This window comes from Epinephelus lanceolatus, chromosome 15, assembly GCF_041903045.1.
Source record: "Epinephelus lanceolatus isolate andai-2023 chromosome 15, ASM4190304v1, whole genome shotgun sequence".
Lineage (NCBI taxonomy): Eukaryota > Metazoa > Chordata > Actinopteri > Perciformes > Serranidae > Epinephelus > Epinephelus lanceolatus.
In genome coordinates this window covers 21,771,169-21,784,197 of record NC_135748.1, presented here as the reverse complement: position 1 = coordinate 21,784,197, position 13,029 = coordinate 21,771,169, and the positions used below count along the sequence as shown (strand labels likewise).

Below are 13,029 nucleotides of genomic sequence, written 5' to 3'. Positions count from 1 at the left end.
GCTGAATGTGACTCACCTGTGGCCAGCAAGCTGCTGCATCGATGGTATGGCAAAGAAACTCTTCAGAGAGTGCGCAGCAGCTGAGGATAACAGAAACTATTATTGTCGCTTGCATCATTTATGTTATATCATTATGTGCACAAAGACATCTGCAGTAACTTAGGTCCAATCCAGTAACATGATGGCAGACTGACCTGTGATGAGGCACTCATCCAGGCAGCCAAAGACATGACCCAGGACAATCATCTTCCCCAGGTACAGGTCCACGGGCAAGTGGGCCAGCACTCGGCCCAGGAACGTTAGCTCCCCATCCTCATTGTGACCCCTGCCATCACTTTTCGCAGATAGCGCGCCCATCTACAGAAAGAAATATGTAGGGATGCACCGAAATGAAAATTTGTGGCCGAAGCCGAAGCTGAATATTATTAAACGCTTGGCCGAATACCGAGTACCGAATACCGAATATCGTTGTTTAGTTTTTCATTAGTTTTTGCAGATGAACCCCCTCCAGATTAGTGTTGTCACGGTACCAAAATTGGGACCCACTGTGCGATACCAATGAAAATACCATGGTTCTGAGTAGTATCACGATACCACAGCGAAAATGAGGCAGATGTACCTTTTGTCATTTATGAAAAGATAAATCACTTTTCTATAATACATCAATGATATTTCAATGGAATAAATTACTTACTGACTTATTCATACTTCAAAAACAGAATCAATAAGTAATTAACATAGGGGGGATCAAAATAAAATAAATAAATAAAATAAGAATCAACCAGCCACCCTCCTCCCCTGACAAGTCCCTTCATAAGTAAAGAACAGTCCCTAAAGTGCGGTGAGGTTTGTGGGCCGTTACTGCCAGAAAGAGAGAAATGTGAAAGGCTCGTTTCTTCTCTGACACATCACATACCTGTGTTCGGCTGTCTCAGCTGTTCAGGTACTTCTGGGCAGTCATGACACCAAGAAGAGGATATTATTGGAACCGACTTCTCCGTCGCCCGGTAAGCTGATGGCCGCCGTATTTAACAGGAATACATTAACGTTACTGTCTGTGTCTGTGACCCCCATTCAACCCACAATCGGTGGGATTCACCTTTCGTTTCTGCTGCTGGTTGAAATCTGTAGGCTGCTTGCATAGCCTGCTGAATGATTTAAGCCTATTTTGCTCGCTCAAAACTATTTTTAGTCGCAAATGCGAGTGCCGTGACAGACGGATCGCTACACTACCGACATTTTATTCCGCCCGTCACGGCACGCCGTTTGACTGCGTTATCAAAACGCCACTATTATTCGGCCTTGCTTTTAACTTATTCCACCGAATACCGAATGTGTGTTTTTTTGCAATATTCGGCCGAATATATTCGGTTACCGAATATTCGGTGCATCCCTAGAAATATGCATTTAGTTTCAAGACAACAGGCTTTATTTATACCTCCAATCAACTCATAAAACCTTTCCTCAAAATAACAGTTTGACTTTAAAGTATTTAGACATGAAAATGGCTGGTACTTTTTCCCCTTCACTATTTACCTGTTAGGTAAAAAAAATCATTGACGCTTCCTTATTATATTTATCACACTTCATGAGTTATATACAGGGTTCCTACAGCTTAAGGCAACTTAAGATTTAAGACTTTTGATGCCTTTTAAAACTTTAAGGATCCCCGGGAGCCCTGGTTGTACATTGCTGAATTGCTGGTTGCCTGTGAGCCAGAGACTGACTTGAGATCCCCAAACAGAGATTGTCCAGCAGTTTTTAAATCCCTGGGACTAAAGCTGGATAGGTTTTTGCTTATGAGGCTCCTCGGCCCTCAAACTCCTTGTCTGAGAAAGTCACGCTAGATTCATTTGAAGGACATCTCAACTGACCTCTTAAAAGTGGCAACTTTTGTTATTATTATAACAACTTTTCTCAACTTGTCTGTTATTGATTTTCTGCTCATGTTGTTGTTGTCTGTTTTATCCCTGTATTCAAATTCCCTGGTTTTATACACTTCTTTCAGTTTCCCTTACTCACACCATACTCCATATAATGACACAACACTGCCCTTCATTACACTCACCTAACAGACTTGACAACACTAACACTGGCTGACGTTAAGCTCCTGTCAGAGAGCTCCTGGTCCAACAGTGTGTGACAGAGCTGGGTGGTCAGCTGCCTGCCCAAATACATCACTACAGCTACATTCTCCTACTTGACTAGACATTAATGGCTCTCTCAGAGAGGAATCATCAATCTGCACTTATTTACCTCTTTGAGTTGAAGCACTGTCCTCACTATGTCACTGAGGTTTGGGGGTGAGAGGGCTGTGGAAAGGACAGAGCGAGGATCTCCCATGTCCAGCAGCTTCACCTTCAGCATGATGGTGGCCAGCGGGGCAAGCTAAGAGGAAGGCAAACACGATGGCATACATTGATTGCCTAATTAAGGTCAAAGCAAGGGAAAAAATGAACAAAGAAAAGTCCCTCATCATGTGCACTCTCTTACCAGCATCTCAGGGATCATGTAGTCTGGGATTTCATTCCTCCAGAACTCTTTGGTAACAAGTCGGTAACAGTAGCCCTTAGACACTCGACCTGCCCTACCTGACAGAGAGAGGAAGTAAGTCTGAAAGGACAGAAGGGAACAGAAAATTCCACTTCAGAGATAAACGTCTGTGTTCTAAGTTTTGTACCTCTGCGCTGGTTGCAGTTGGTTTTGGATGCCCAGGTGAGACGAAGAGACTGATAGTTGGTATCTGGATCACAGACCATGCGGCGGGCCAGGCAAAAATCAATCACTGTGATGTCAAAAAAAAAAAAAAGAGGAAAGAAACAATACCACTTCAGATTATATAATACTTATTACAAAACACACATTTAGGTTATAGATAATAGGGAAGTTCCTAATTACTAATTTCATTGACATTCAAAGAGAAGTTTCAACACCTCACCATATTTGACGTCTGGAACGGTCACCGAACTCTCAGCGATGTTGGTGGAAAGGATGACCTGTTAAGATGAGGAAATCATCAGCACAGCAGGAACTGACAACACGTGACACAGAATAAAATAAATGTTTTTTACCTTCCTGTATCCAGGGACAGGGCACAGAAACACGCCATTCTGCTCCTCCAAAGTCACAGTGGAGTGGAGAGGATAAACCTGTAGTCTAAACAACAGAAGCACATCATAAAGGTAAGCATTCCATTACAAGTTGACAAACAGTATGGATTCTACAAATGCCGATTCTGAGCATTATTACTGATAGACAAAGTGATTTGTCTTATTGGGAAGCCAACAGCTTCCCTTCCACTACAGAGAAAAAGTCAACAAAGAAATAAACTCAGAGGCTCACCTTTTGTGGAAGAGCTTGGCCAAGGCCTCCTGCATGTAGTTTATCTCATATAAACCAGGCAGGAAAACCAGCACACTGCCCCGCTCTGATGAACTCATGCCACCTTCTGTCTTTGTTATGCTGCTCAAACACAAACATACATGATCTTTACTATGTGTATCTGCCCATTTGGAAAAGCAGTCAAGTGGGCTAAAACACCAAGGCCTCACTTGGAATTGTTGCCCTCCATTTCATCAAAGCTCTGGATGAGACTGATGGCAAGATTGTACATCTCCACTGAAATGTAAGGGTCATCCAGGTGACTCGACTCAACCTGATAAAGACAGATGCAAAATTCACACATTAACTATGTAGCTTCAATACAAAGAGTAGTTGTAGCATCAGCAAACATTTACCATCTTCTTACCCTGTGTGGAAACAGTTTGTAGAGGTCATCCAGATAAAACTCCTTAATGGCATAGGGTGCCCCCTCCACTTCAAACACGTAGGCCGGATTTATTTTGCCACAAACTGGGGTGCTGAAGTACTCAGCAAACTGTTGGCAGTCGATGGTGGCTGACATGAGGATGATCTAAGAAAAAAAAACAGCTCCTGTGATTGAGAGTTCAACTGATGCAAAAGGAGGACAGAGCAGGGATTTTACTTCACGATTACCTTGACATAACTTGAGTTGGAATGCAGAAGTTTTCTCAAAACCAGCAGGAGAAAGTCCATCTCCTCAGTGCGCTCATGAACCTGGGGCAAAGACAAACAACTAAATAAAATAACCTTGAATCAAACGCAGTGAACATGAGGGAACTGCTTTTTACCGTTGACCAGAAATTACAACAAACACAACCAAAGACGAAACTAAAATTATTTTAGGCACCAGCTGGCAGAGAAAATGATCTGCCTCATGTTTATGCACCTCATCTACGAAAATGTGGGAGTACTCTGTGAGACACTTTGCTGAAACCAGTTTTTGCAGCAGCACTCCTGTAGTCATGTAGATGAGTCGGGTGTGCTCAGTAGCCATCCTCTCCAGTCCAACCTGAAACACAAACATGCACAGTTGTATTCATAAATGCTGACAACACCACATGTAGCTTTATTTTGACACTGAAAATGACCATGATTTCTTTTTTGGAGAAGTCATTTACAGACCATAGGCATCTGCTTGACAGGAACTAAAATGCATTTGATGAGAACATGTTATTTCTTGTTGTTTCTTGCACATTCAGCTGCAGAGCATGATACAACTCTAACATCTTTTGTTATATATTTTCTAGTCATTCCTTCCTGCCAGTTTTATGAATAAGGTTATATTCAACTGTTCCAGAAAAGTAACAGGAGGAGCCACAGTTTGCTTCCTCTACAGTCGCTTTAGGCCTCAACTTTTTCCAGTGTCTTAAAAATGAATATCTACCATGCCAGCATGACTATTTCTGCTTGGTCTTGGAGAAAACACCAGTGACCTGTAATAAAATACATTGCTACCCTGTGTCCAACCTCGGGGAAATACTTTTTGGTTCGCCGACTCAACTCTGAACACAAAAGAACTTTCCATTCACTGACTGCACGTCTTTCACAGACAGAAAATAGGAAGGGGAACAAAGAGAGAGCTCTCTTTTACAGCAATTAGTGATATTTCATAAGGGCTTATGACACAAATCAAAAAGCACCTTTGAGGTAGACAAATAAAGAATATCATGCTCAGGGTGTGCTGCATAACTTGAGCATAATATCTCTCACTAACACTAACTGTTTATCATTGCTCCCACTGTCAGTGAAATCATCCTTAGCTCCAGAGGTCTACACCAAGCGGAGGAGATAAAAGTTATTATTAGCCATGCTGTTTCAGAGCTTTGTGCAACACGGCCAGACATCCTAGCAACGATGCAAACACAAGAGCTTGTTAACACATGCATACAAACACTCTTTTTAAGTTTAAAGAGAGGTGCAAGGGTTACTCTTTTCTTTTTTTTGTCCGCTTTTTTATTAAGAGAGAAAATGTTAGATAATGTCTATATGTTATACTAACCTGATATCCCACCAGACTACCCAGGGTACACTTCCGCTGTGCGGCAACCCATCGGGCAATACTGGTGGCCCCTATTTTGCGTGGCTGGGTGACCACAATGTTGCATGAGGCTTCTTTCTCATTGTAGTGGTCCAGAATGTACTGTGGCAGCTGGGTGGTCTTTCCACTGCCCGTGGCTCCTCGAATGATCACTACAGAGTTGTTTTCTATGAGGGAAATCAGCTGGAAGCAGGCACGTGCACATAAAACACAGACACAAGCAGACACATGTGCACAGTCAAAAAAGACACAGTTAACAAAAATAGAAACACCATTTGGCTATTTGTACCATATCACTGAAATCAAATATATTTAAAAATAAGTTATGAAATTGTAGAGCAGATGGATGTGCTAAGCTGATTTGTAACCGCAAGTCCACACTTTATAATCTGCATTAAGAAAGTGCAGCTTAAATGACAGCATGAGCTCCTAAAATGTGCACAAACTACTCTTTATTAGACAACAGAAAAATTTAGACCAGTGAATATCAAGTTAGCTGTTAGTTCTGCAACATACAATGACACTGAGTTCATCTCAAGCAAACAGTAAAAGCTTAAGTGCACCAATGTCCTGAGGATGCAATGGTCATTTCTTAATGTGATTAAAAGACAGAGTAGGGGAATGAGTGTATTTTCAGACCCTCCGGCTGTGTGGTTGGGGGTTTGTGGTGTATGCATGGTACATTTTACCTCCTGTCTGTTTTTGGTTATGGGCAAGCTGGGGTACTTGTAGCTGGCGAGTGGAGGAGGAGCAGCACCTAACGATTTAGAATCAAATGCACAGGAAACAGGGTTACACCGTTAAGGGCAAATTTCTGTATATCTAACAATGTAAGTGAGTAGGGTGCAGAATACGAAAAAGCTAACAAAAAGTTTAATACTCACCCTTGGCATGCTGTGGTTTTTGTGACCGCCCCTCTTCAGTGCCGGCATTTTTCAGGCTGTTCTCATCAGGAACCTCTGATGGGCTATAACAAAATAAAAGCAATTTTAAGCAGCTCTATTAACCAATGAATTGCAATAATTCCTTTTTTCTTTTTGCCCAAGTTTTCGGGCTTTAAGTACAGGCTGATATAAAATCACTAATCTTAAGTTGAGTAACACTGAACTCATCATTAAAAGTAAACCTCCAATGCAAGTTCACAGTGGGTGAAAATACCAGCAGCTCTGCCCACTTTATCACATGGTACAATGTGAAACTTTGCTCATTTGATTCCCTGCCTCCTCTCATCTTTCCCACTGGTCAGCTCAGCCAGGCCCACGGCGCTGTAGCTGGGAGAGCATTCCCAGTTGTCTCTGCCTCTCGATCTCTCTTAGCGGGGGGAGGATTTTATCGCAACAGCAGGCACAAACCCTGACAGTACTAAGAGGAGCTCAAATACAACACACCCACGGCTTGTGCACACACGCACTCTCGCCCTCTTCCTTTCTCTCCGATGCACACGTTTCGTGCAAGCTACAAAGCAGCTGACCTTACAACAAAGCTGCACACTCCACAGAGGAGAGTGGGGTGAAAGGAGAGGAGAGGTGACAGCTCTTAGTCAGTTAGCAGTGTGTGACTAACTCTCCTGAAAAAAGGTCTGCATGACAGGAACAGCGGGCGGGACAATAGGGACAAGACAATAACCACAACACAAAGAGGAAAAAACGCTTCCAACAACCAAGACACTGGAGGATTGCTGCCGATACCTGGGCACCTTTGATCGTGTTTGACACTAAGGGACGTAGTCGAAAGCAAGTGAAGGAATGAAGTTTACATTGAATGACCCATGGGGACGAGGAGCTGGAGGCTGTACCTTGTGAAAAGCTCATCTTTGCCCACTTTCTGTATATCTCAAAAAATATCAGCGGTGCAGTTTTCATCTGTAAGTACAAGTCTTTCCTTTCAATTTTCAGCCAGATGTTACCGACATAAGTTCCTTCTGCACATGATGAAAGACTGACTATCGTTTAAGTACTAGAATCAAATCAGATACCTGAACATCTCTGTTTTGCAGCCTTACAGTTTGTATATGGTGAGGCTGACCTCTGACCCTGCAGGACATGTAATCCATCTAAATCCCAGGTGGAAGCTGTGTTGGATCCATCACCCTGGGGAAAAAAGCCAAATACACACACCTGGGGTATTGTCCTTCACCCGGTTTGACTTGAACTGAAGGCAATCAGTGCACCCATCAGGCAGGGACCAGAGGTCAGCTTGGTTACAGGGGGATCATCTTTCACTGTCAACCTCATAATTTTAATTATTATAGGGCTACATTAACAGGTTATGGATAAAATGAGAATTAACATGTCCTCGCTCAGAGAATTGAGGTGGCAATATTTTCACACATTTGTCATTGTCAGCTTTGAAGCTGAAAGTGTGACCCCATTTTTGGTACAAGTGCAAGATTTTGGCAGAAATAGAGTTGGATACATTTATTTCTTTTTTCCTCCTCATCACCAGCAAGAAACTATTTATTTTGACTTGTTTTATAGTCAAATTTGATTTTCCAGTTTTCCATCATTAGGCCTCATTTTACATTTCATTCTCCTATGTTAGCTGTTTTTGTTGTATCTGTTGTTGTGCAGTTCGTCACATGGTCTAACATTGTTTTGTCAATTGTAAGCGTAACTCAGAGATATTAGCACTTCCTTTAAAGCAACAGATATTCCAGCATATTCAAATTAAAACAGCATTGTGGGGAAGTCATGTCTTCATGGTCCTGAATGACAAATAATTCTTGTTTCTTCAGTTTTCCAGGACTGTCTGCTGTGACTGCCATGCCCCTCTTCAGCTGGATGAAATGGTCCCATGAAACAAGAGTGCAGACTCAGGATGAAGCGCCACCTCTCAAGTCCTCGGGGGTCATACCCAGTCGCATGTTAATCAGAGAACTGCTGTGGCATGTCGAGGAACGTGAGCGGCTGGCGAGGGAGCTAGAACAGGAGCACAGGCTGACCCACAGCCCCCCGGGTCTCCATTGGTTTCAGAAGTACCCCAGGTTACGGACCCTCATCCCAACATCAGAGCTACACCAGCTGGAGTTTCTGTGTGCCCAGATCCCACCCATCCACGCAGCCACGGTGCTCTCCAGGTGTTTAGTAGTGGCCATGCCATGCTCCATCCTCACATTAGTATGCTGTCAACAGTGGCTAGCTGCTGCTGTATCAACACAAGGCCTGACAGCAGGCAAAGCAGAGAAGACCCAAAGGGAATGGGAGGCAGGGCAAGCTGCCAAGAAAGCCATTATGTGTTACTGTCACAGAGGCAGGCAATGTAGGGTGTGAACATGTGAAGGTGAAGGATGCCCTATAAGGCTGAGTGAAGCCAGACTGCCGGGGTTTGCACTCATCATCTCCTTGTTAGCCATAATGATATAAAAAAAATGTTGTTCTACATGGTTGAGCACTGTGACCTACTTATTCATTTCCCATTTAACTCACTACTGGGTCACTACTGTGTGCTTACATAACCATGTTACCAAAGAATAACATATTGAGCAAAAATGTGTTACAATGTTTGCACCATTTTAAAAATCGGTGCTGTCATCCTAGATGTGTCATTCCTGAATCTACAAGAGACTCATGGTTGAATTATAAAATACTATAAGATGTCAATACAAAATGTGGGACACTGACACGGTGCTGATGTAAATCCTTGCTACTTCAACAAGTGTATAATTAACTATCGGTTGCATCTCTCCACAGGTTTCGTGAGGTGCTTGCCACAAACAACATAAGGCCCTGGGAGCTGGCGTCTGTCTTCAAGCAGGTGCTGAGAGACTTCTTGAGCCAAAAGGAGTATGAGGAAGACGACTACCTCTCAGTGCAGCCAGCACAGATCCGACCAATGGAGGCTTGGACCAGCCGCTACATAATGAAGCAAGGCTTTGTCACACCCACTGTCCCCAACTGTGGAGACCACCCAAGGGAGGAGATCCCAACAATCTCTGGATATGTGGATCGGGCCATGCGGCACTCCAATTCATTCGCTGGGTCCACTAGGGACTGGGACCTTCCATATTACTATCCAGTTCCTCTCAGGCCTACAGGGACATACAGCACTACACTTTGAGAAGACATACTGCTGCGGATAAACAGTTATAAACAGTCTCCACTTCATGGAGACAAGACGCACAAACCTGACTAGTTGTATTAGTTGTAAATATATAGTAGCTTGTAACCAAAAATGTGAAGATGACATTAGGATAGTTGGACAATGTACTGAACTGTTTAATTACAATAACTAGTTTGTCACCTGCTCTTTTTAAACTCTACTTAATAGACTGATTTTCTGTAGTCCTGATTAAAAACCTCAAGTTACAGCTGAAATACATGGGGTATGGACGCGGTGTGTCACGTAGGAAGAGTGGACCACGGTTTCTTACCTGCTACACAGACTCCGTCTCTGCAGTGTGTGGTTGCTGCCAGCTTTACTCTGTATGTATTGAGTTTTGCCAAGCAATAATGCAGTTGGTTATGGAGGGTTTGGAAGTGTATAGACTATATTAACTGGTACTGAATTAATTAACTGGATCATCATTTTAACAACAGGATGCATTGATTTGACTCATGTATTTTAATGTCAAATGTAAAAACACACAAGGCTGCTCAGCTGCTTCCCACTGCCTCTGCTACAATGAGGTATTCATTTTTGCCATTTTTAAACAGACTTATGCTCTTTTTTTTTCCTCTCTCTCTTTTTTTTTTACACAGTTAGCTTTTACCTGTCAGAAGGCTGTAGAACCACATCTAGACAAAAAAATATTCCAGCTGCACAAAAATGGAGTTGAGCAGTGCAATACCCGTACAGGCAAGCGCAGCTTCTGTATTCAGTTTAGCAGCATCAGTGAATTGTGATGGTTGTGGTCTGCTGCAGGAATGATGCAGCTAACATGTCGCACCACGCCTGTGTCCGATGTATTGTGGGCATTAGACTTCGTACAGTTGGGCATGTATTTCAAATGTATATTGTCAGGTGGCAGAAGTGATGCCATAAGGGCACAGGGTATGAAGACATGCATGACCTAGACAAATGGGTCACAGCCTTTGAGGGTTGTGAGTATTTGAAGCAACATCTACTTGCGGCTGCTTGGCACAGGCTGAAAATGTGTATAACTTTCGAGCTGTTAAACCAAAGAGTGATGCTCCCCTCTCCAATTGTGTCATGGTGGGTTTAGAGCCCAAAAGAGCTAAAACTGTCAAATATTTCACAATAAAAAAACAAAGCTCATAGAAAACTCTGGGGGAAAAAACCTAATTGTGTAATTTTTTTGTCTCCTAATTTGTTAATCATCCTGTGATACCTGGGTTTAACACTGAGATCATATCTTAAGCATTTAATTTTCTTGGAATTTGGGCATTTTGGGTATTTGAGGAAACTGTATATTTTGAAATTGCAAAAAACCTAAGTAGGGGGTGTGAACTGACCTTGGAGTTTTTACACTGAACTTGAATTTGAGTACTTTCTAAATCCCTTGCAGTGTAGAGAGGCAAGGATACAGCCATGAAACAGTTCATTGTGTGCTCATATTGGTGACAATCACTGAAAAGGTAGCTTTGGTCATGCTGACAATTTTTCACAACTGAGTTTCACGACTAAGTGTGTTGTTAAGCATTACTGTAATGTCCTTAGCAGACCCATTATTTTGGAAACGTCAAGTCTCGTGGTTAATACAGTGAGCACTGAGGTTTAAAAAATCGTTAATGGTTAAAAGACATCCACAATAAATTCTAAGTTAAATCTTTGTTCACCAACTACCATTACGTTTAGACCATATGTCACCAGGATTTGCAATACTGACTTTGACTGAGGAATTTGAATTTGATTTCTTAGTTAGGCTCCAAAATGATGACAGACTCTTCTTTGCAAGCTGCAAAGGATGAAAAGTCTCATTGTTGCAACCTGACATGACGCCTAAAAATAGTCCCTGGGACTAGTGTTACCTCTATTTGTGACACATTAGCCATTATAAAGATTTTTGTCTGATAATAAAAAGCTAATAGCATCCATAAAAAATGCTAAAGGAGTAACTACCTCAGTTTGCTAACAGATCAATGACCGTCTCCCCCTAGTTCATACAGATGCAGCTAATGCTGGCTAATACCAAATATTAATGTTAGCCAAAACTCTGAACCCAAGGGCTGCTATTTTCAAATATTTCTGTGCACTGAGGTATTTTTAAAAGTTTGACCGGTCTGGTTTTGTGGCAACCGTGTAGCCTGGAATATTTTTCAGTATCCCTTAACCACCATTAACTGGTCAGGTGGGGTTCAAGGACGCTAGCTAATACGAGGTTAGCTAGCTAATGCTAACGCTACCATTAACGTCTCTCACCTCGTTTCTTTCGACGATGCTTCATCGTTCTTCTTTTCAACCACCTCCTCCGCGAGTTTAACGTTAGCAAAGGCCCTCCCAGAGGTAAACCAATCCGAAATTTGCTCTGCCGTACACGATGTCTCCATGTTGCAGGTGATGGTAATTACCACATTATTCTGTCGACTCTCTCCCTCCAGCAACAATGGTGAGCACGAGGTTGGGGCGCGTGAGGCCAAGTGAGGAAGAAGCTCTACATCGCCCCCTGGCGGCTGGACCAACATTAGTCACACTGAATATTTATTCTGCTTTCATGGTGGTAAAATATTTGTAAAATATTTGATTATAATAATAAAAGCAGCGGCACCATACAATAAAAATTTACCTGTAAAAACAAAAAACAAGTTATGACATATAAGTAATGGCAAACGTTTCAAAAGTAAATGTACTCACAATGCAAAACAACACCCATCAGTGTCAAATTTCAGGGAGTGTCAGAGAAATAAATTCAACGACAATTTCCAATTACATGTTGGACCAATTTTAAGACAAACCCTCTTTTTTTCCATATTTATATAAGCATAGTAGGTAAACATCAAGGTAAGTATTACACATTTGGTCTAGTACATAAGACAGTTTCATGTAGGAAGTTTTCTTTGGGTTAGATTAGCTGTATAAATCTAACCATTACTTTTTCCACAGCAATATAGCAATTTCTCTCTACATGTAAATATGACAAGTAATTTACTTGTACTGTATAGTACTTTAATCCATTGCTCACTTTTTATTCACTAGTCATATTATTATTATTATTATTTATTGCTGTTTCTTGTATTTTTTGCATGCCTAGTTTTTTTAAGTTTTTAAATATTGAAATCTTTAATGTGACCCTTGCCCCTTGACTGCTGTAACACTGGAAATCCTCAATTGTGGCATCAATAAAGGTGTATCTTATTTTATCTTATCTTATTTCAAACACCATAAATGCAGTCTGAGTCCTGGTGTACCATGTGAAACACATACTGGGCTTTCCACTGATGTGGCACAAATGGGCGTGGGACCATCAGAATGTACCTAATTAAAAAAGAGGGTAATTGCAGCAGACACGTTTTATGTCAGAAAGGGAGATTAAGTGATACAATTTTTAATATCTCATTTGTTCTTCCTGTGTTCTTGTGTTAATATACTGCACTTTCTTTTGTCAAAGACTGGCCTACAATCCACAAGAGGACATGTTATTAAACATAAATAAATGGCATTTTTGAGAATTAAAATCCTTGATACGTTTCTTATATCCCAATTATTTAAATTATCTCAAATTAACAATATAA

The 13,029-nt window shown here is 41.7% G+C and overlaps 2 protein-coding genes across 2 annotated transcripts in view; one reads left to right on the top strand and one right to left on the bottom strand.

Moving 5' to 3' along the window:
* tdrd9 (tudor domain containing 9) overlaps positions 1-12,645 on the bottom strand; it is a 32,117-nt gene extending 19,472 nt beyond the window's left edge. The window contains exons 1-16 of the mRNA XM_033643642.2: positions 11,720-12,645; positions 6,286-6,368; positions 6,091-6,158; positions 5,363-5,584; positions 4,250-4,372; positions 3,997-4,077; positions 3,749-3,913; positions 3,552-3,655; positions 3,343-3,462; positions 3,072-3,156; positions 2,939-2,996; positions 2,681-2,785; positions 2,494-2,591; positions 2,257-2,388; positions 195-357; positions 17-80 (exon numbers count right to left, since the gene is read on the bottom strand). Of these exons, the coding sequence (XP_033499533.2) occupies positions 17-80; positions 195-357; positions 2,257-2,388; positions 2,494-2,591; positions 2,681-2,785; positions 2,939-2,996; positions 3,072-3,156; positions 3,343-3,462; positions 3,552-3,655; positions 3,749-3,913; positions 3,997-4,077; positions 4,250-4,372; positions 5,363-5,584; positions 6,091-6,158; positions 6,286-6,368; positions 11,720-11,982 (1,934 nt within the window). The 5' untranslated portion in view covers positions 11,983-12,645. The remainder of the gene's footprint in view (positions 1-16; positions 81-194; positions 358-2,256; positions 2,389-2,493; positions 2,592-2,680; positions 2,786-2,938; positions 2,997-3,071; positions 3,157-3,342; positions 3,463-3,551; positions 3,656-3,748; positions 3,914-3,996; positions 4,078-4,249; positions 4,373-5,362; positions 5,585-6,090; positions 6,159-6,285; positions 6,369-11,719) is intronic.
* On the top strand, positions 6,669-10,611 carry rd3l (RD3 like). Its single transcript, XM_033643648.2, has 3 exons — positions 6,669-7,265; positions 8,136-8,477; positions 9,091-10,611. The coding sequence occupies exons 2-3, from the start codon at positions 8,164-8,166 to the stop codon at positions 9,455-9,457; spliced, it is 681 nt and encodes a 226-aa protein (XP_033499539.2). The 5' UTR covers positions 6,669-7,265; positions 8,136-8,163; the 3' UTR covers positions 9,458-10,611.
* Positions 12,646-13,029: the final 384 nt, after the last annotated feature.

Excerpts from the sequence above, each read along its gene's own strand:
- rd3l (XM_033643648.2), top strand. The coding sequence starts at position 8,164 with ATGCCCCTCTTCAGCTGGATGAAATGGTCCCATGAAACAAGAGTGCAG. Across the intron at positions 8,478-9,090 it reads GCAGCCACGGTGCTCTCCAG|GTTTCGTGAGGTGCTTGCCA; the intron begins GTGTTTAGTAGT and ends ATCTCTCCACAG.